This window comes from Heptranchias perlo, chromosome 2, assembly GCF_035084215.1.
Source record: "Heptranchias perlo isolate sHepPer1 chromosome 2, sHepPer1.hap1, whole genome shotgun sequence".
NCBI lineage: Eukaryota > Metazoa > Chordata > Chondrichthyes > Hexanchiformes > Hexanchidae > Heptranchias > Heptranchias perlo.
In genome coordinates this window covers 122,751,534-122,770,853 of record NC_090326.1, presented here as the reverse complement: position 1 = coordinate 122,770,853, position 19,320 = coordinate 122,751,534, and the positions used below count along the sequence as shown (strand labels likewise).

Sequence of the window (19,320 nt, the reverse complement as noted above, 5' to 3'; positions counted from 1 at the left end):
GTTCATTTCCTTTTCAATGGAACCAGATTAACAAAGACAGCCATCCAGTTCTGCTGACTGGCAGGGCTCCTATACTGGCAATAAGCAACATAGCATGTATGTGGCGCTCACAGCTCCATATGAGAACTCCCTCATTCACATGAACATACAAAAATGTCAGATAGGCAAAGACCGACTGGTCCATCTAGCCTGCCCATACAGTTGTGATGCCTTATGCACCATGATACAGAGTCTCCCATCCCACCTGGAGCAATGTAATCTGCTGGGAGAGACAAAAAAACAGATAAATACCCAGGCAAATTAGGGAAAAGAAATCTGGAAAATTCCTCTCCCACCCCTTTAGGTGATCGAAACTAATCCAGGACATCACAACCACATTGACATAAGAAATAGGAGCAGGAGTAGGCTATACAGCCCCTTGCACCTGCTCTGCCATTCAATGAGATCATGGCTGATCTTTGACCTCAACTCCACTTTCCTGTCCTATCCCCATATCCCTTGATTCCCTTAATGTCCAAATATCCATCGATCTCAGTCTTGAATATACTCAATGACTGAGCATCCACAGCCCTCTGGGGTAGAGAATTCCAAAGATTCACAGCCCTCCGAATGAAGACATTTTTCCTCATCTCAGTCCTAAATGGCCTACCACTTATCTTGAGACTATGACCCCTAGTTCTAGAATCTCCTACTAGGGTAAACAGCCTCTCAGCATCTACCCCTTCAATCCCTCTAATAATTTTACATGTTTCAATGAGATCACATCTCATTCTTCTAAACTCCAGAAAATATAGGCCCATTCAACTCAATCTCTCCTTATAGGACGACCCTGTCATCCCAGGCATAAATCTAGTGAACCTTCGTTGCACCCTTTCTTCCTTAGGTAAGAAGACCAAAACTGTGCACAGTACTCCAGGTGTGGTCTCACCAGAGCTGTATATAATTGCAGCAAGACCTCCTTACTCTTACACTCCAACCCCCTTGCAATAAAGGCTGACATTCCACTTGCCTTCCTAATTGCTTTCTGTGATTCATGTAGAAGGATACTCAAATCCCTCTGACGACCAATATTTCTTAGTCTCTCACCTTTTAAAAAATATTCTGCTTTTCTATTCTTCCTACCAAAGTGGATAAGCTCACATTTCCCCACATTAAACTCCATCTGCTACCTTGTCCACTCACTTAACCTGTCTATATCCCTTTGCAGCCTCCTCACAGCTTACTTTTCTACCTAGCTTTGTATCGTCAGCAAACTTGGATACATTACACTCGGTCCCTTCATCTAAGTCATTGATATATAGTGTAAACAGCAGAGGTCCAAGCAACTGATCCTTGCGGCACCCCACTAGTTACAACCTGCCAACCCGAAAATGATCTGTTTATTCCTACTCTCTGTTTTCTGTCCATTAACCAATCCTCAATCTGTGCTAATATATTACCCCCAATCCCATGAGCCCTAATCTTGTGTAGCAACCTCCTGTATGGCACCTTATTGAATGCCTTTTGAAAATCCAAATATACTACATCCACTGGTTTTCCCCTTATCTATCCTGCAAGTTACACCCTCAAAAAATTCTAATAGATTTATCTAAAACGATTTCCCTTTCATAAAACCATGTTGACTCTGCCTAATCATATTATGATTTTCTAAGTGCCCTGTTACAATGTCCTTAATAATAGATTCTAGAATTTTCCTTACTACTGATGTCAGGCTAACTGCCCTATAGAATCATAGAACATTTACGGCACGTAAGGAGGCCGTTCGGCCCATCGTGTCCGCGCCGGCCGCAAATGAGCCACCCAGCCTAATCCCGCTTTCCAGCACCTGGTTCCTTGTTTTCTCTCTCCCTCCTTTCTTGAATAGCAGGGTTACATTTGCTACCTTCCAATCCATGGGGACCGTTCTGGAATCTAAGGAATTCTGGAAGATCACAACCAATGCATCCACTATTCCTGCAGCGACCCCTTTTAAAAGCCTAGGTTTTCACCCTGACTTATATCACAGGATACCTATCTCTTGTATGCTATGATCTCCTCCCCAACAAGAAACAAGTCCATCTCTCTCTTAAAAGTATACGGCGAATCAATGTTTACTACGCAAACCAGTAACCTGTTCCACAGGTCTGATATTCTCTCGGAAAAGAAGAATTGCCTAACATCCAACATAGTCCTGCCCTTACGTGACTTGTAAGCGTAACTCCTGGTCCTTCCTAACCTGTCCGGTTGAAATAATTTCTCCACAAACAAAATCTAGTCCCTTCATTAATTTATAAATCTTGATCAAATCGCCCCGATGCATCTTTATAGTATACAGACCCAGCCTATCTGGGTAACTAAGGTGTTTTAAACTGGGAATCAATCTTGTGGCCCTCCTCTACAACCTTTCCAAAGCCACAATATCCCCCACCACGAGGGGACCAAAACTGCATGCAGTACATCAAAATGAGGCCTAACTAAGGTATTGGAGTGGGTCAGTAAAACTGGCCAGCAGAGCTCATGTCCAAGACAGGCTGAGGCTGACTTTAATATGCAAATCGGGATCCTACGCCATCTGTAGGACCTTGATGAAATTCTGGTGTTCCATTGAATGGAGTACGTGCTCCACTCAATCGGATCTGCATGCTCAGTGGCCGAACCAGTGGGCCTTTAAAAGGGCTGCTGGAGGCGGCTCCAGAAATTCTGCAGGTAAGCTTTTCCAATTACTTTTTTTGTAGGACCAGGCGGAGCACTGGCGAGTTGTCTATCAGTGCTCATCCAATGCAGGCACTTTGCCGAAACTATTCAAATGAGGCCCGACCACGAAAATGAACCCATCGACATAATCGGCCCAATAAATGTCAGACCACAAGATTGCCTCCAGTGTCTTGCCGTACCTTGACCAACCTTGAGAGGTCAATAAACCTCTTCCTGCACTGTGTGGCAACTCTTGCGATGGTGGAGGTCGCACTGACTGCTTCAGCAGCCTCCTTTCATAGGGGCCGCCTTTAGTCCCAAAAAGTCTTTCGGTTCTAGCCCATCCTTGAGCCATTTCAACTCCTTAAGAGACTGCTGTTCTCTTGGTCATTGGACTCTGCTTTAGACATGGCTTCGCCCTTCCCTATCTTTATAACTTCCTCCAGCCCTACAACCCTCCGAGTTCTCTGCGCTCCTCCAAATCTGGCCTCTTGCGCATCCCTGATCACTCCACCATTGGCGATCATGTCTTCAGCTGCCTACGCCCTGGAATTCCCTCCCTAAACCTCTCTTCTCCTTTTAAGATGCTTCTTAAAACCTACCTGTCCAAATATCTCCCTTATGTGAATTGGTGTCAAAATTCGTTTGAAAATCGCTCCTGTGAAGCGCCTTGGGATGTTTTACGATGTTAAAGGCGCTATATAAATGCATGTTGTTGTTGTTGCAGTACCACTCTATTTCCCTTCCTCCCAGCAACGATAACCACGCCGCACCCACCCTACAAACATAATTAGGGCCCCAGGTGGAAAAACCAGTAGGTTAGTGACAGAGTCATGTGGGCAGGTGGAAGTCCCTCTCTGCCACTAACCCTCCAATCAAAGGAAAATCCAGCCCTTTGTCACTAGGTTTATCAGTTCTATTTGCTTTATTAAGTGACTTTATAAGTCAAATGCAGAATAATGTTTGGATACATGCGTTTGAAGTTATATCACATCAATTTTAGAGAGTTGTGCCTGATTTTGTTAGAGTTTTTCACATACCTGAGAATACTTATCTTGGATTGCACAGTGGAAAGAATTAGATTTTTCACATTGGTGATTTCCCCTGAGATCCAATGGTTCATGAGATTCAGATTGATGCGTTAAAAATGTGAAAAGTGATTAGGAGGTTGACACTGATGTATGTGAAACACTGATGGCAGATACTTGTGCACATTAATAATTCTCGTCGCCACACTTTAAAGCTATTAAAAGCCGATTAACAAAATGCCCCAGGAAGAAGAGGCGGGGGGAGTGTTTATATATCTTTATTCAGAATTCAAAAGAGGAGATGGTAATGTTCTTTCTCTGTTTCCCCTGATATTTGAAAATATTTGTTCTCACATTTAGAAAATCATGCATTTTCAGAATTGAAACTGCTTACCAAATTACAAAACCATTGCACATTACAGCACCGGAAATACACATCTCAAGGGCAGCTGCAGCATCACAATATTTTGAAAAACTGTCCTTTGTGCCATTTATTTCTTAAAATCCTATTTCTTCAAGTGCTGTCAATGGATGTTCATTTTAATTAGGGCTTGGGCAAGATCACAGAAAAATGAACTGAGCTGTAGAAGTCAATCCCATGTAAGAAAAACAGAATTTGACATTTTCAGTCACTGGAAGTCAATAGCCCTGATCATAGATAGTTCATCACTCACAGATCCTGCACTGATAGCATCCACATAGTTGACCACATGGTGGATTATCCTGTCCTGCTTTCTCAATGAGGATAACACAAAAACAGGTGATTATTTACAAAGAGGAAGTATAAAAAAAATGCAACAATAAAGAAATTTTATTGAAGTATGAGCAATCAAAATTTGCAAAAGTGTAATTCAAAATCTGTGCCAATATTGTCGCAGGACTCAGACGTCACAAAATTATTAAGTCTTTCTTGTTGCCATCATGTGTACGTGATGGACATTAATAATCACTTTGCTAAATGTTCTGCATGAAGTTGTCATGCAGCAATCCTACATTTTGCTATGCAATAACTGTATATCCTTAGCGTGTCAATTAGCTACTCCCATGACCATCTTTTGATCCTCCTGCATCCACTCTGCAATGTACATCTACTTTAATGACACTAGGTGAAATACTGATAATTGAAATAATTTTTCTCCAGCTTTTAGATGGCCACAATATAAAGGATCTCAATGTTCAGTGGTCTCGGGCACAGATCGGTATTGTGTCCCAAGAACCTGTTCTATTTGACTGCAGCATTGCTGAGAACATTGCCTACGGGGACAACAGCAGGGTTGTGTCCCAGGAGGAGATAGTGGCTGCAGCCAAAGCAGCAAACATACATTCCTTTATTGAAACTCTCCCTAAGGTAAGTTTCTACATGGTTTCACTCAATATAATCATGTAGCCGCTCAGTAATAAATCCTGAAAAGAACAGCTTGTTTACCCCATGGTGCTGGTGAAAGAAGTATATGTTGACTGCAAGACCAGCTGCTTATTGTAGTGGTTCGTAGCTTCCTTCATGAGATTAGGGGGCAGGCAAAAAAACATCTTTTCATTGTGGATCAGTGGGGGTAAGGGATTGTCTGTATTTCCTTAATTTGTGTGGGTGCTCATTTTATTCCTTTCTAATAGTTTTGCGGACCTTATCATACATGGACAGGGAAGGGATTGTATTCCTTTTATTAGAATAGATTGTGTGCTACATGCTAAATGAGTTACGTTGTATCACATTGTGTTACATGCTACATCTATCCTCTAGCCAAACTGTTCCAGTACAGCTATAACACTGGCATCTACCTGACAATGTGGAAAATTGCCCAGGTACGTCCTGTCCACAAAAAGCAGGACAAATCCAATCCGGCCAATTACCGCCCCATCAGTCTACTCTCAATCATCGGCAGTGATGGAAGGTGTTGTCGACAGTGTTATCAAGCGGCACTTACTCACCAATAACCTGCTCACCGATGCTCAGTTTGGGTTCTGCCAGGACCACTTGGCTCCAGACCTCATTACTGCCTTGATCCAAATGTGGACAAAAGAGCTGAATTCCAGAGATGAGGTGAGAGAGTGACTGCCCTTGACATCAAGGCAGCACTTGACCGAGTGTGGCACCAAGGAGCCCTAGTAAAATTGAAGTCAATGGGAATCAGGGGGAAAACTCTGCAGTGGCTGGAGTCATACCTAGCACAAAGGAAGATGGTAGTGGTTGTTGGAGGCCAATCATCTCAGCCACAGGACATTACTGCAGGAATTCCTCAGGGCAGTGTCCGAGGTCCAACCATCTTCAGCTGCTTCATCAATAACCTTCCCTCCATCATAAGGTCAGAAATGGGGACGTTCGCAGATGATTTTACAGTGTTCAGTTCCATTCGCAACCCCTCAGATAATGAAGCCGTCCGTGCACGCATGCAGCAAGATCTGGACAACATCCAGACTTGGGCTGATGTCTGGCACGAATGTTACTTGCCACTTAAATGCCAGGCAATGACCATCTCCAACAAGAGCGAGTCTAACCACCTCCCCTTGACATTCAACGGCATTACCATCACCGAATCCCCCACCATCAACGTCCTGGGGGTCACCATTGACCAGAAACTTAACTGGACCAGCCGTATAAATACTGTGGCTACAAGAGCAGGTCGGAGGCTGGGTATTCTGCGGCGAGTAACTCACAAGTCAGGAGTGTGATGGAATACTCTCCACTTGCCTGGATGAGTGCAGCTCCAACAACACTCAAACTCGACACCATCCAGGACAAAGCAGCCCACTCGATTGGCACCCCATCCACCACCCTAAACATTCACTCCCTTCACCACCGGTGCACTGTGGCTGCAGTGTGTACCATCCACAGGATGCACTGCAGCAACTCGCCAAGGCTTCTTCGACAGCACCTCCGAAACCCGCAACCTCTACCACCTAGAAGGACAAGGGCAGCAGGCGCATGGGAACAACACCACCTGCACGTTCCCCTCCAAGTCACACACCATCCCGACTTGGAAATATATCGCCGTTCCTTCATCGTCGCTGGGTCAAAATCCTGGAACTCCCTTCCTAACAGCACTGTGGGAGAACCCTCACCACACGGACTGCAGCGGTTCAAGAAGGCGGCTCACCACCTTCTCAAGGGCAATTAGGGATGGACAATAAATGCCGGCCTCGCCAGCGACGCCCACATCCCAAGAATGAATAAAAAGAAACATCATGATTATATTGTGTGTTATATGCTATAACACGCCTGTTGTTGTCAAACAGCTTGTCACTCTCTGCAGTGCCACGATATATAGTATATCAGTCTAATTCTGAAGTAATGCCAGTTTATATTTGCAAAAATGAAGTTATTCCTAACTTTGTAAGAGTCAGGACCTATTCATGCTGAAGCTATTAAACTAATGTCAAAAACAAATAGACTGCAGTTAATCTGGACGCAGGAGCTGCAAATAAAGAATCTATACAAATAGAATAAAATGTTGTATATACAAAAATGATAATAGTAATTTTATTTTTTTAATTCAATTTATTTAGAAATACGATACGTGTGTAGGGGACAAGGGCACCCAGCTATCTGGAGGTCAGAAACAGCGTGTCGCCATTGCCCGAGCATTAGTGCGAAACCCCAAGATCCTCCTCTTAGATGAAGCTACTTCAGCATTGGATACAGAAAGTGAAAAGGTAAGGCAACAACAGTTGGTCATGTTGTCTTGTGGAATAAGTTTTATAAGGCAAAGCCATTATAACTTTGAAATGTCCAAGAGGTAACTAGGGAGCAAATTAATGGGCAGGAAACTGTGGGGGCTGTGCATGCCTATATTCCACTATATGCACCTATATGCAAAGCTCTGCCGGGAGCACTGATTTACCTCCAAGTGTGTTTCTGGATTGAAAAGTGATTGATGTAGTGGGAAGTTAGGAAAGTGGAGTTGATCTATGAAAAGAGACAGGATATTGAATAAAGAGACAGCCTGGGTTTATTTAATGACAAACTATGCATAGGGATTTTTCTATTACTTAGGAGAAAACAGATATTGAACGGTAATAGAAAAAGTAGAAGAGATGACCAAAAATGTGGTTGAAAAGGTTTTGATATGACTTTTAAATGTGGGACAAAAAGTAGCAAGTCAGAATTTTGGTTAGGGAGGAAAGTAGGGCAAAGGTGGCTAAAGGCTGTGCCACTGATGGTTGAGTGGAAGGAGGGAAGATGTACAAGAGGCTAGACTTAGATGATAGAAGGCCATGGGTTGGAATGTAGAGTTGGAGGTGGTTGCACAAGTAAGGTGGGGCAAGATCATAGTGAGACTTGCAAACAGGACAAGGATTCATTGAAGGTTGGCGAGAATAGGGGTGATGGGCAAGAAGGAGTTACTGCAGGACAGGATGTGGGAGGTAGATTTTTGGAGTAGTGATATATATATATATATATATATGTGATATATATATATATATATATATATGAGTGGAGCTCAGGGGTCAACAGAGTTGGACATAATCCTTTTCCAACTTGAAAAGTTTCCAGTTTTGGTTATGCTATAGATTTGATCCAATTTCCTGTGGAAAATGCTTTGTGTGCATTCCATACTTACTAGATCATAGATATATAATTGCAAAGTTATCAATTTTAACTAACATTGGTCAGACATATTTTGAAAAATCTTAACATGGTCAAAATGATTCACTAAATTTAAACTGCTGTTCATTGAGGTTTATTTTTTCACTTCATCCGTTTTAACAGGTTGTCCAAGAGGCGCTGGACAAAGCAAGAGAGGGCCGCACCTGTATTGTAATAGCTCATCGCCTGTCTACCATCCAGAATGCCAATAAAATAGCAGTGTTTAATAATGGGCGGATTGCAGAGGAAGGAACACACCATCAGCTTCTTGCTAACCAAGCTCTTTACTACAGTCTGGTTACTGCACAATTGGGACAAAACTGAGTGACTTTAGGTTGGTGGGGGGGGGGAAATTGAAGGATATGAAATAATCCACAATATAATAATTCACAAAAGTATAATTTATAGTTTCATTGTAATTTCTGGTAGATACCAAATAAACCTATGGGACAACAACTTGTGTATATATAATGCCTTTAACATAGAAAAAACATCCTAAGGTGATTTCAGCTAATTGCACCTTCATTACACTATACAGGTAACTGTCTTAAGTTGTGTTTACACCATGGCATTGGAGTGACTCTGGTTACTTGGCTGTTAATCAAACCTGGTTTAGATCTGTTAGAAAATGTCAGATATGTAGGGTGTAAAGATTGTACACAAGCCAAACCACTGTCTGCTCCCAAACTTCCTGGGAAGATCTATCCGGGTGAATTCAATGATCCCACACTCCCAGCAGGGATCCATCCTTGAGGTGAGCAGAGTCAGACTACAACACTGTACCACCAATTCTCTGACCTGCACTACCTTCGAGTGTGGCTCTGGGAGTACGAGATCGGAAAATGTTCCTTATTATGTGTAATGATAATTAAAGAATGATCAATGAATAATTAAGGCTTTATATTTCTATAAAAAAACATTTAAAATGTTGTGATTACTACTCAAAATCTGACCAGGCTATTACATTTTGATATTTTCTAACATAAAACCAATAAGTTTTTTTTAAAAAGTCACAACTGAAGTATGAGTTTTTTTTTTAAAAAGCTAGACCTCATTAAAAACTTCTGTGCAAACTTCCCGTCTACAAAACTCACATACACATAGGGAAAGGCAAACAGAATCACAGGAAGAATGGGGGAGGAGAGAGTGAGAACCATAAACAGGTCAAAACAAACTAAATACAACAAAGGAAACACAGGATGAGAAACCAGAGATAAATACATGGAAAGAGAGACAACCACACATGCACAGGAATTAAAATGGAGTAAACCGCAGATGCACAGGAAGAGGAACTTCGGAACAGGAGTGTAGGCCATTTGACCCCTCTAGCCTGTTCTGCTATTTGATTAGATGATGGCTGATCTGTTCCTCAACTCCATTTACCCGCCTTAGCTCCATATCCCTTGCCCCTTACCTAACAAAACTCTACTTTGGCAGATGCAATACAATATTGGAAAATGTGAGGTTATGCACTTTGGCAGGAAAAATCAGAGAGCAAGTTATTATCTTAATGGCAAGAAACTGGAAAGTACTGCAGTACAAAGGGATCTGGGGGTCCTAGTGCAAGAAGATCAAAAAGTTAGTATGCAGGTGATCAAGAAGGCTAACGGAATGTTGGCTTTTATTGCTAGGGGGATAGAATATAAAAACAGGGAGGTATTGCTGCAGTTATATAAGGTATTGGTGAGACCGCACCTGGAATACTGCATACAGTTTTGGTGTCCATACATAAGAAAAGACATACTTGCTCTCGAGGCAGTACAAAGAAGGTTCACTCGGCTAATCCCGGGGATGAGGGGGCGGACATATGAGGAGAGGTTGAGTAGATTGGGACTCTACTCATTGGAGTTCAGAAGAATGAGAGGCGATCTTATTGAAACATATAAGATTGTGAAGGGGCTTGATCGGGTGGATGCTGTAAGGATGTTCCCAAGGATGGGTGAAACTAGAACTAGGGGGCAAAATCTTAGAATAAGGGGCTGCTCTTTCAAAACTGAGATGAGGAGAAACTTCTTCACTCAGAGGGTAGTAGGTCTGTGAAATTTGCTGCCCCAGGAAGCTGTGGAAGCTACATCATTAAATAAATTTAAAACAGAAATAGACAGTTTCCTAGAAGTAAAGGGAATTAGGGGTTACGGGGAGCGGGCAGGAAATTGGACATGAATTTAGATTTGAGGTTAGGATCAGATCAGCCATGATCTTATTGAATGGCGGAGCAGGCTCGAGAGGCCGATTGGCCTACTCCTGCTCGTATTTCTTATGTTCTCAGTCTCCAATCCAACACAACCTGTTCCCTTCTTGGTTCTAAAACATATTGTTCTCGATAACTGATCTGACTATATTCTAGAAATTAATATACTATTTGAGCTGTTGTGCTTCTTCCAGTCTAGGTAAAATTAAAATTTCTCATTATAACCATACTGTTTTTGCTACATGCTTCCCTGATCTCAGTAATGATGTAATGGCCGTTGTATTTATACAATCAGGAGGTCTGTAGACAACTCCTACCAGCGTGGGAAGTCTCTTTCTTTATTAAAGCAGTAAACACCAAGCAGAGGGGAGGGAAAGGTTTGGGGGATGCACATTTGAAGAAAAGGTTTTTGAAAGTAGGGTGGGAGATGACAAGGCAGGAGTGTCAAGGAAATGTTGTTGAAAGAGAGAATTCCAGAGGACTGAAGGAGCAGCCTCTGATGGAACAGTGGGTAATGAGGAATAAGCCAGTGTCAGATCTGTGGAGGAACATATGGGTTGGGGAAATCACTAAGATAGGGTGAGAGGCCATGGAAGGATCTGAAGGTGGGGTGAAGACTCTAAAGTTGATTGGGCTGGACACAAATATCCTTAGGTCGGAATTTGCTCGCATCAGGTCTGTGTAGAATAAATGGATGTGACTACATACATACATATCCAAGTAAGGAGGCACAGACAATCATTTACATGAAGATTCTTAATTTTAGTACAGTAGTGATAAGATGGATGTTTTTCCCCTTCCATCATGCTTTCTGAATCGGTCTACTTCCTGTACTACAGTCTACTTTGGTAATATTTCCTCAAAAGAAGTACAATTAGCCAGCTCACCCTAACACTAGGTTCCCCTATCCCTTCACCAATACTCGATGAACTCAGAACTCAGTATAGATAGGCTGAACATGGGATTGTATTTCCATTAGTTTAAAATGAAGTTAGTTAGAAGGGTGCTGCCAGTGTAACCCAGCGCCCAGTTTGAAGTGATAAATTTCTGGACAGCCTGGCTTAACACTCAACCTCTCCTTGGTCTGCAGCAGTTGCTGTTGTATATATTTTGGAAAGGAATTTCTTTTTTAAACTTCCTGATCGAAGGGTGAGCTAAAAGAAACAAAAAAGACTTACATTTATATAGCGCCTTACACGGCCTTGGGACATCCCAAAGCGCTTCATGGCCAATGTAGTACTTTTGAAGTGTAATCACTGTTGTAATGTAGGAAACGCTGCAGCCAATTTATGCACAGCAGGGTCCCACAAACAGCAATGTGATGATGACCAGATGATTTTTTTTTATATAGTGATGTTGGTTGAGGGATGAATGTCAGCCAGGACACCAGGGAGAACTCCCTTGCTCTTCTTCGAAATAGTGCCATGGGATCTTCTACGTCCACCTGTGGGTGCAGACAGGGTCTCTCATTTTAACGTTTCATCCAAAAGACGGCAACTCCAACAGTGCAGCACTCCCTCAGTACTGCACTGGAGTGTCACCTCAGATTTTGTACTCAAGTCCCTGGAGTGGGATTTGAACCCACTGACAATCCGGATTCTTTCCCCTCAGTCTGGTTCAGTAAAAACTGAAGTCGAATACATTTTAAAGTTCATCACAACTTTAATAGCAGGGTTCTTAGTCTGCAGCATTGATTTGGACTCCTGATAGAGTCCCTCTATGCTGGCAGAGCAAGAACAAAAACATACAGAAATCCACACGTTTTTATACAATCAATAGGGGTTGGAACATACTTAACGAGGGTCAACACCAATCATAAGCCGGGCACAGGTTGCCATGCGAGGTTACATTATTTCCAGCCAATCATAAATCGTCCATGTGCTGATCATACTGCTGTTAGACATCAAAGGGGATACTTCCTCACCTTCCAACTTGGAATGTTCTTCCCTGTTCCTTCTGTTCCTTATCTCTCAACCTGGAATGTCTTTCAACTTTGGCTAAGCTCGTTACCTATATTGATCTGCCATAAACATGGAGACATTCAGACCAGTCCTTGAATCACATCAAAGACTCTACATTGATAAGACCATGCAAACCTGCTGACTACGCAAACATATGGCCCAGCAGGAGGCCAGGCCACCTGTACCAATCTCAGTTACTAACTAATTAACCCTTTCTAACCATTTTGCATTCTGCTTCTTTGCCACGTAGGCATTTTAATATTTTACCGAAAACTGACCACGTAGGGATTCTCACCACAACCTTCTAACTCGGGCGAGAGTGCTACCACTGAGCCACGTTAACACAAAGTTACACAAAGCAACTGAATAACCACAGATACTGCAGAAGAGCTTTTATTTTCTTTTGGATTTAGTCCATATGGGTGGAATGTGCAAAATCATCTTGGAAACAGGTCAATCAAAAATACTGCCACAGTGTAAATTTCATCAAATTTATTTCCAAATCACAGACAAATTGAACAAGCTTGACTTCAAACAAATCTACATTGACTGGCTGATCTGCTCATGTATATCTTTAAAATCAAGCAACTAAGCCATTGACTATAGAATACAGGCTGTGAAATGAATTAAGAGTACTACAAAAAATACAGGATTATCACATATACTACTGTTAGAAAGTAACCAAATGTTTGTATAGCTCTTCACTTCACAAACTCTTCACATCAATATTTCTGGGTACATCTCAAATGATTGCCTATGAGAAGATTTTAGTAGTGGAGCCAATGTTGCTTCCTACTGTAGCCTTTATTCATTTTGGTTCTTTACATCCTTGGCTACTCCCATTTTATTAGTTGCTGCCAGCATGTCCTCACTCCACTTCTTTTATTTCCCACCAAAGCATTCTTCTTGTACCATTTATTTATTCCATGGATCACATAAATATCTCCAACCTTCATCCAAGTGTAACCCCCACACCCGCCACCATGCCTTAAGTAACACCCAAATACATACAACTCTGTGACCGTTGCTACGAGAGATCCACTGTATTTTATAACAAGCGTTATTTGTTATATGCTCTTGCCGCTACAAATTAGCATGACCTCATACTATAAGCAATACCAGTAGAGATCCACTATTGTTAAAGGTCAAATTGTTCTTCGTTGGCAATTACTGTCTTTTTCTGCATTGTTCAAGTACAGCAGTACTTCAGATTGCAGCCCATGGAATAACTGGGGCAGTAGCAACATGGTTACAGAATTGGCTAAGTGACAGGAAACAGAGAGTAGTGGTGAATGGTTGTTTTTCGGATTGGGAGGTGTACAGTGATGTTCCCCAGGGGTCGGTACTAGGACCACCGCTTTTCTTGATATATATTAATGACTACATGGGAGTACAGGGCACAATTTCAAAATTTGCAAATAACACAAAACTTGGAAGGATAGTAAACAGTGAGGAGTATAGTGATAGACTTCAAGAGAGTATAGACAGGCTGGTGGCATGGGCGGACACGTAGCAGATGAAATTTAACGCAGAAAAATGCGAAGTGATACATTTCGGTAGGAAAAACGAGGAGAAGCAATATAAACTCTAAAAGGGGTACAGGAACAGAGAGATCTGGTGGTATATGTGCACAAATCGTTGAAGGTGGCAGGGCAGGTTGAGAAAGCGGTTAAAAAAGCATGCGGGACCCTGGGCTTTATAAATAGAGGCAGAGAGTACAAAAGTATGGAAGTCACGATGAACCTTTATAAAACACTGGTTCAGCCACAACTGGAGTATTGTGTCCAGTTCTGGGCACCACACTTTAGGAAAGATACAAAAGCCTTAGAACGGGTGCAGAAGAGATTTACTAGAATGATTCCAGGGATGAGGGGCTTTAGTTATGTGGATAGACTGGAGAAGGTGGGGTTGTTTTCCTTAGAACAGAGACAGTTGAGAGATTTAATAGAGGTATTCAAAATCGTGAAGGGTCTAGACAGAGAGAAACTGTTTCCATTGGCAGAAGGGTCAAGAATCAGAGGACGTAGATTTAAGTTAATTGGCAAAAGAACCAAAGGTGACATAAGGAAAAACTTTTTTACTCAGCGAGTGGTTAGGATCTGGAATGCACTGCCCGAGGGGGTGGTGGAGGCAGATTCAATCATGGCCTTCAAAAGAGAACTGGATAATTACCTGAAAGGAAAAAATTTGCAGGGCTACGGGGATAGGGCGGGGGAGTGGGACTAGCTGGATTGCTCTTGCATAGAGCCGGCACGGACTCGATGGGACGAATGGCCTCCTTCCGTGCTGTAATTTTTCTATGTTTCTCCACTAGTGCATCCTTTCAGTATGGGAGCATTCTGTTGCAAGCAAAATGTATACTTTTATTTTCAGTATGTAACAGAGTGCGTAAACCCTTATTAGGAGTCTTATTTTTAAACGTGGGGGGGGGGGGGAGAAAGAGAAATCAGTAATTCAGTTAGCAATGCGGCACTAATAAGAGGACTAATGGTTAGAGGGGTAAACCCCATCTTTTGCAGTCTAGACCAAGAGCCCCAGATGCTTTGTTGTCTCCCAGGTGCTAGCGAAAGGACATTTCAGTAAGACTGCAGAAGATTATGAAAGGGGAGGGCCAGCAGCCAATATGGTCCATGTGAGAGCCAATGATATAGGAAAGGAATGGCCTGAGAAAAGAGGAGTTTAGGAGATTAGGAAGCAGGTTTACGAGCAGGACTTCAGGAGTGATAATCTCTAGATTACTCTGCTAGGCACGTGCTAGAATAGGGAAGGATAGGAAGATTAGGAAGCTCAACATATGGCTGAAGCGGTAGTGTCAGAAAGAGGGTTTCTGTTTCAGGGGACATTGGCACCAGTTTTGGGGAAGATGAAAGCTCTTCTGCAACAGGTTACATGTTAATAGGAAGGGAGCTAATGAACTGGCATGATTAATAAAAAGGGATGTCATTTAAACTAGGAAGGAAGGAAGAGGGCAGCGAAAATAAAAGCAATCATAGAGCCTGTGGAGAAGGTATAAACAGATGAGGTAAATATACAAATAAAAAGAATTTAGCAAAAAGGAATAAAGGGAATTTTTTTTTATTCGTTCATGGGATGTGGGCGTCGCTGCCGAGGCTGGCATTTATTGCCCATCCCTAATTGCCCTTGAGAAGGTGGTGGTGAGCCGCCTTCTTGAACCACTGCAGTCCGTGTGGTGACGGTTCTCCCAAAATCAAATTGACCAGGTATAAGCAGGGAAAAGATGGAAAAACGTGAACGAGGGGATAGCTTGGAAAAAAAAAATCCAAGGGAAAAAGAGTAGTGTTAAATACGAACAAAAAAAAATAAACTGCAGGGACCCAGATGAGTTCACCCATCAATGATCAGCCATTATAATAGGATGCAACTAGTCTAATCTGGGGCTTTTCACTGGCTGCAAAGGACAATATGTAAAGAGAAGTAAAAGGTGAAAGTAAGTAAAACATTTGTAACATTTAAAAGAAAAATCAATGCCAAACTGATAATTGGAAAAAAAAATCATGCCCGCCAAATAATTCAAAAGTTACCCAATTAGCACTTCAATCAGCACCAGAGTCTGTTATCTATCTATCATGGATTAAAACAATCTTTTGCAGGTACTGCAAGTTAGTATATTTTTACTTTCTTCAACTGAAAAATATTTCATATTTGATTAACATGCATGGAGAAATAATTTTAGTAATTCTGTTTGTTGCATGATTCACCCGATACCAACAGGCTATCATCGCCTATGCAGACCCTAGACACATTTCAATCGGTTGTGAATCAAACTTTGTTTCTTTAGAAAGGGTAACAATTACTGTAGTCAGCTTTACAGCTTGCCAGTGTTTTATCTTGGTAACTATCCAATGGATACTATAGAATTAATCAAAAGGTGCCCAAATAGTACAGCCTATTAAAACAATTTAAAGATTAGTCCAACATTGATGTTCTGTTTATACACTAAATATATTTAATAAATTCTAAAATCATATTTACACATCTTAAAAACACCTTTTTCTACTCTAAACATTAGCGTCTGACTCCTAGTTTCAGAATCCTAGATCGTAAAATGTTTCTAGGAAATAGACAAACTAGGTTTGTCAAGGATTAAATAAAATTAATAATTCTTGTGGCTTCTTGTTTTTCCACACAGTTAAAAGCCAATGCTACAAGATGTGAAATCTGCATTGTAATTACTTTACTTTTTTGTGGTTTAAGAGTCTGCATTGTTACTGCATTTTTTGCATTGTATTGTGCATAGTTTCAAAAATTTTGCATTGCTGTTGCAAAGTAATGATTCAAAAAACAACATTCTGTTGCTTCAAGTAAAGTTTTTTAGCACAGACTTTACAGGGGGTTCATGCATTATTTACTAGTACGTTAATGCAAATACGTAAAGAATTAGCACTTTAGTACGTTTTAGCAGAATGTATTCCTTTCTGCTGTCGCTTAAAGCTGGGCTGTTGTAGTCAACTTGATCATTTCAAGAAATGACTGAACTAGCCCCTTGTACAATTCTTCTGCATCAGTCTCTGGACACGACTTCCAGGCTGAACAAGCTACAACAATCCTGTTAGGGTAAAAGAGAATTTTTGCACTTTTAAAAGAACATTTTTTGTCTCCACTTTTTAAAAATGACACCATGTTTTTACCTGGAGCAAGAACAGTGGAACATTATTTTCACCATGAAACTGTCACAGAAATCAAACATTCAGAGAGCTAGCAGAGTAAGTCAGTATTTATGCTAGTGCTCCATGTTTCTAAAAAAAAACCTAGATTTTAAAACTAAAAAGCCAGTTTAGGCTACATCCTGTTAGCCACTTTTGACAGGACCTTCAGAACTGGGATTCAAACAGTGTGAGGGTCACAGAGGGTGCAAAATTCTTGATTGGTGTCCAGGAGAACTTTTTTAGTCAGTACGTGACAAGCCCAACAAGAGGGGATGCAATTCTAGATTTAGTTCTGGGAAATGAAGATGGGCAAGTGGGTGACCATATTGGGGATAGTGACCACAATTCAGTTAGTTTTAGCATTATTATTGAAAAGGACAAAGTTAAATCAGGAGTAAACGTTTTAAATTGGGGGAAGGCAAATTTTACAGAACTAAGAGGTGATTTGGCAGAAGTGGACTGGACACAACTACTTGAGGAGAAATCAGTGGCAAGCCAGTGGGAGGCACTAAAAAGTGAAATTCTACGGGTACAATGCAGACACGTCCCCTCAAAGATAAAGGGTGGCACTGCCAAATTTAGAGCCCCCTGGTTGTCTAGAAGTATACGGGGCAAGATATAGCAGAAAAAGAAAGTTTATGACTGTCACAGAAAACTAAATACTGCAGAAAGCCTAGAGGAGTATAGAAGGTACAGGGATGACGTAAAAAAGGAAATAAGGAAAGCAAAAAAGGAGGGCATGAAAAAATATTAGCTAGTAAGATTTAAAAAAACCCAAAGATGTTTTATCAGTACATTAAGAACAAGAGGATAGCTAAGAAAAAGGTGGGACCTATCAGGGATGATACAGGTAACTTGTGTGTAGAAGCAGAGGATGTGGGTAGGGTTTTAAATGAATATTTTGTCTCCGTATTCACAAAGGAAAGGGATGATTCAGACGTAGCAGTTAAAGAGGAGAGGTGTGAAATATTGGATAAGGTAAACATAATGAGAGAGGAAGTACTAGACGGACTGGAATCCTTGAAAGTTTACAAGTCACCAGGGCCAGATGGATTGTTTCCTAGGCTATTGAAGGAAGCCAGGGAGGAAATAGCAGATGCTCTGAGGATCATTTTCCAATCCTCACCAGATACAGGGGAGGTACCGGAGGACTAGTAAACTACAAACATAGTACCATTGTTTAAAAAGGGTACGAGGGAAAGGCCGAACAATTATAGGCCAGTCAGTCTTACCTCGGTGGTGGGCAAACTATTAGAATCAATACTGAGAGAGAGGATAAACTGTCACTTGGAAAGGCATGGTTTAATCAGGGATAGTCAGCATGGATTTGTTCAGGGAAGGTCATGCCTTACAAATCTGATTGAATTCTTTGAGGAAGTGACAAGGAGGATTGATGAGGGTAGTGCAGTGGATGTTGTCTACATGGATTTTAGTAAGGCATTTGACAAGGTCCCACATGGCAGACTGATCAGAAAGGTAAAAGCCCATGGGATACAGGGAAATGTGGTGAATTGGATCCAAAATTGTCTCAGTAACAAGAAACAAAGGGTAAAGGTCGATGGATGTCTTTGCGAATGGAAATCCATTTCCAATGGTGTGCCACAGGGCTCAGTGTTGGGTCCCTTGCTGTTTGTGGTATACATTAATGATTTGGACTTGAATGTAGGGGGCATGATTGGCAAATTTGCAGACGACACAAAAATTGGCCGTGTAGTTGATAGTGAAGAGGATAGCTGTAGACTCCAAGAAGATATCAATGGGTTGGTGGAGTGGGCGGAAAAGTAGCAAATGGAGTTCAACCCGGAGAAGTGTGAGGTAATGCACTTAGGGAGGGCAAACAGTAAAAGGGAATACGCAGTAAACGGGAATATATTGAGAGGGGTAGAGGAAGTGAGAGACCTTGGAGTGCATGTGCACAGGTCCCTGAAGGTGGCAGTACAGGTAGATAAGATTGTGAAGAAGGCATACGGAATGCTTTCCGTTATTAGCCGAGGTATAGAATACAAAAGCAGGGATGTAATGATGGAACTGTATAAAACGCTGGTAAGGCCACAGCTGGAGTATTGTGCGCAGTTCTGGTCACCACATTACAGGAAGGACGTAATTGCTCTGGAGAGTGCTCAGAGAAGATTTACAAGAATATTGCCAGGGCTTGAAAATTGCAGCTACGAGGAGAGATTGGTTAGGCTGGGGTTGTTTTCCTTGGAGTAGAGGA

General features: G+C 41.7%; 2 protein-coding genes across 9 annotated transcripts in view; one reads left to right on the top strand and one right to left on the bottom strand.

The window, feature by feature from the left end:
* Positions 1–9,176, top strand: part of abcb4 (ATP-binding cassette, sub-family B (MDR/TAP), member 4) — a 124,624-nt gene extending 115,448 nt beyond the window's left edge. For both annotated transcript variants that reach the window (XM_068006854.1, XM_068006863.1), the window contains 3 exons: positions 4,843–5,049; positions 7,206–7,352; positions 8,410–9,176. In XM_068006854.1, coding sequence (XP_067862955.1) covers positions 4,843–5,049; positions 7,206–7,352; positions 8,410–8,610 — 555 coding nt within the window. In that variant the 3' untranslated portion in view covers positions 8,611–9,176. The remainder of the gene's footprint in view (positions 1–4,842; positions 5,050–7,205; positions 7,353–8,409) is intronic.
* Positions 1–19,320, bottom strand: part of crot (carnitine O-octanoyltransferase) — a 92,945-nt gene that overhangs the window by 8,791 nt on the left and 64,834 nt on the right. For 2 of the 7 annotated variants that reach the window (XM_068006907.1, XM_068006919.1), the window contains one exon: positions 12,207–12,497. The exons of 1 other annotated variant lie outside the window; for it this stretch is intronic. In XM_068006907.1, coding sequence (XP_067863008.1) covers positions 12,488–12,497 — 10 coding nt within the window. In that variant the 3' untranslated portion in view covers positions 12,207–12,487. Of the gene's footprint in view, positions 1–3,743; positions 4,283–11,655; positions 11,922–12,206; positions 12,498–12,915; positions 17,006–19,320 lie in introns of those variants that run through there. 4 more of the 7 variants (XM_068006876.1, XM_068006885.1, XR_010967334.1 and 1 more) reach the window with 3 other exon arrangements.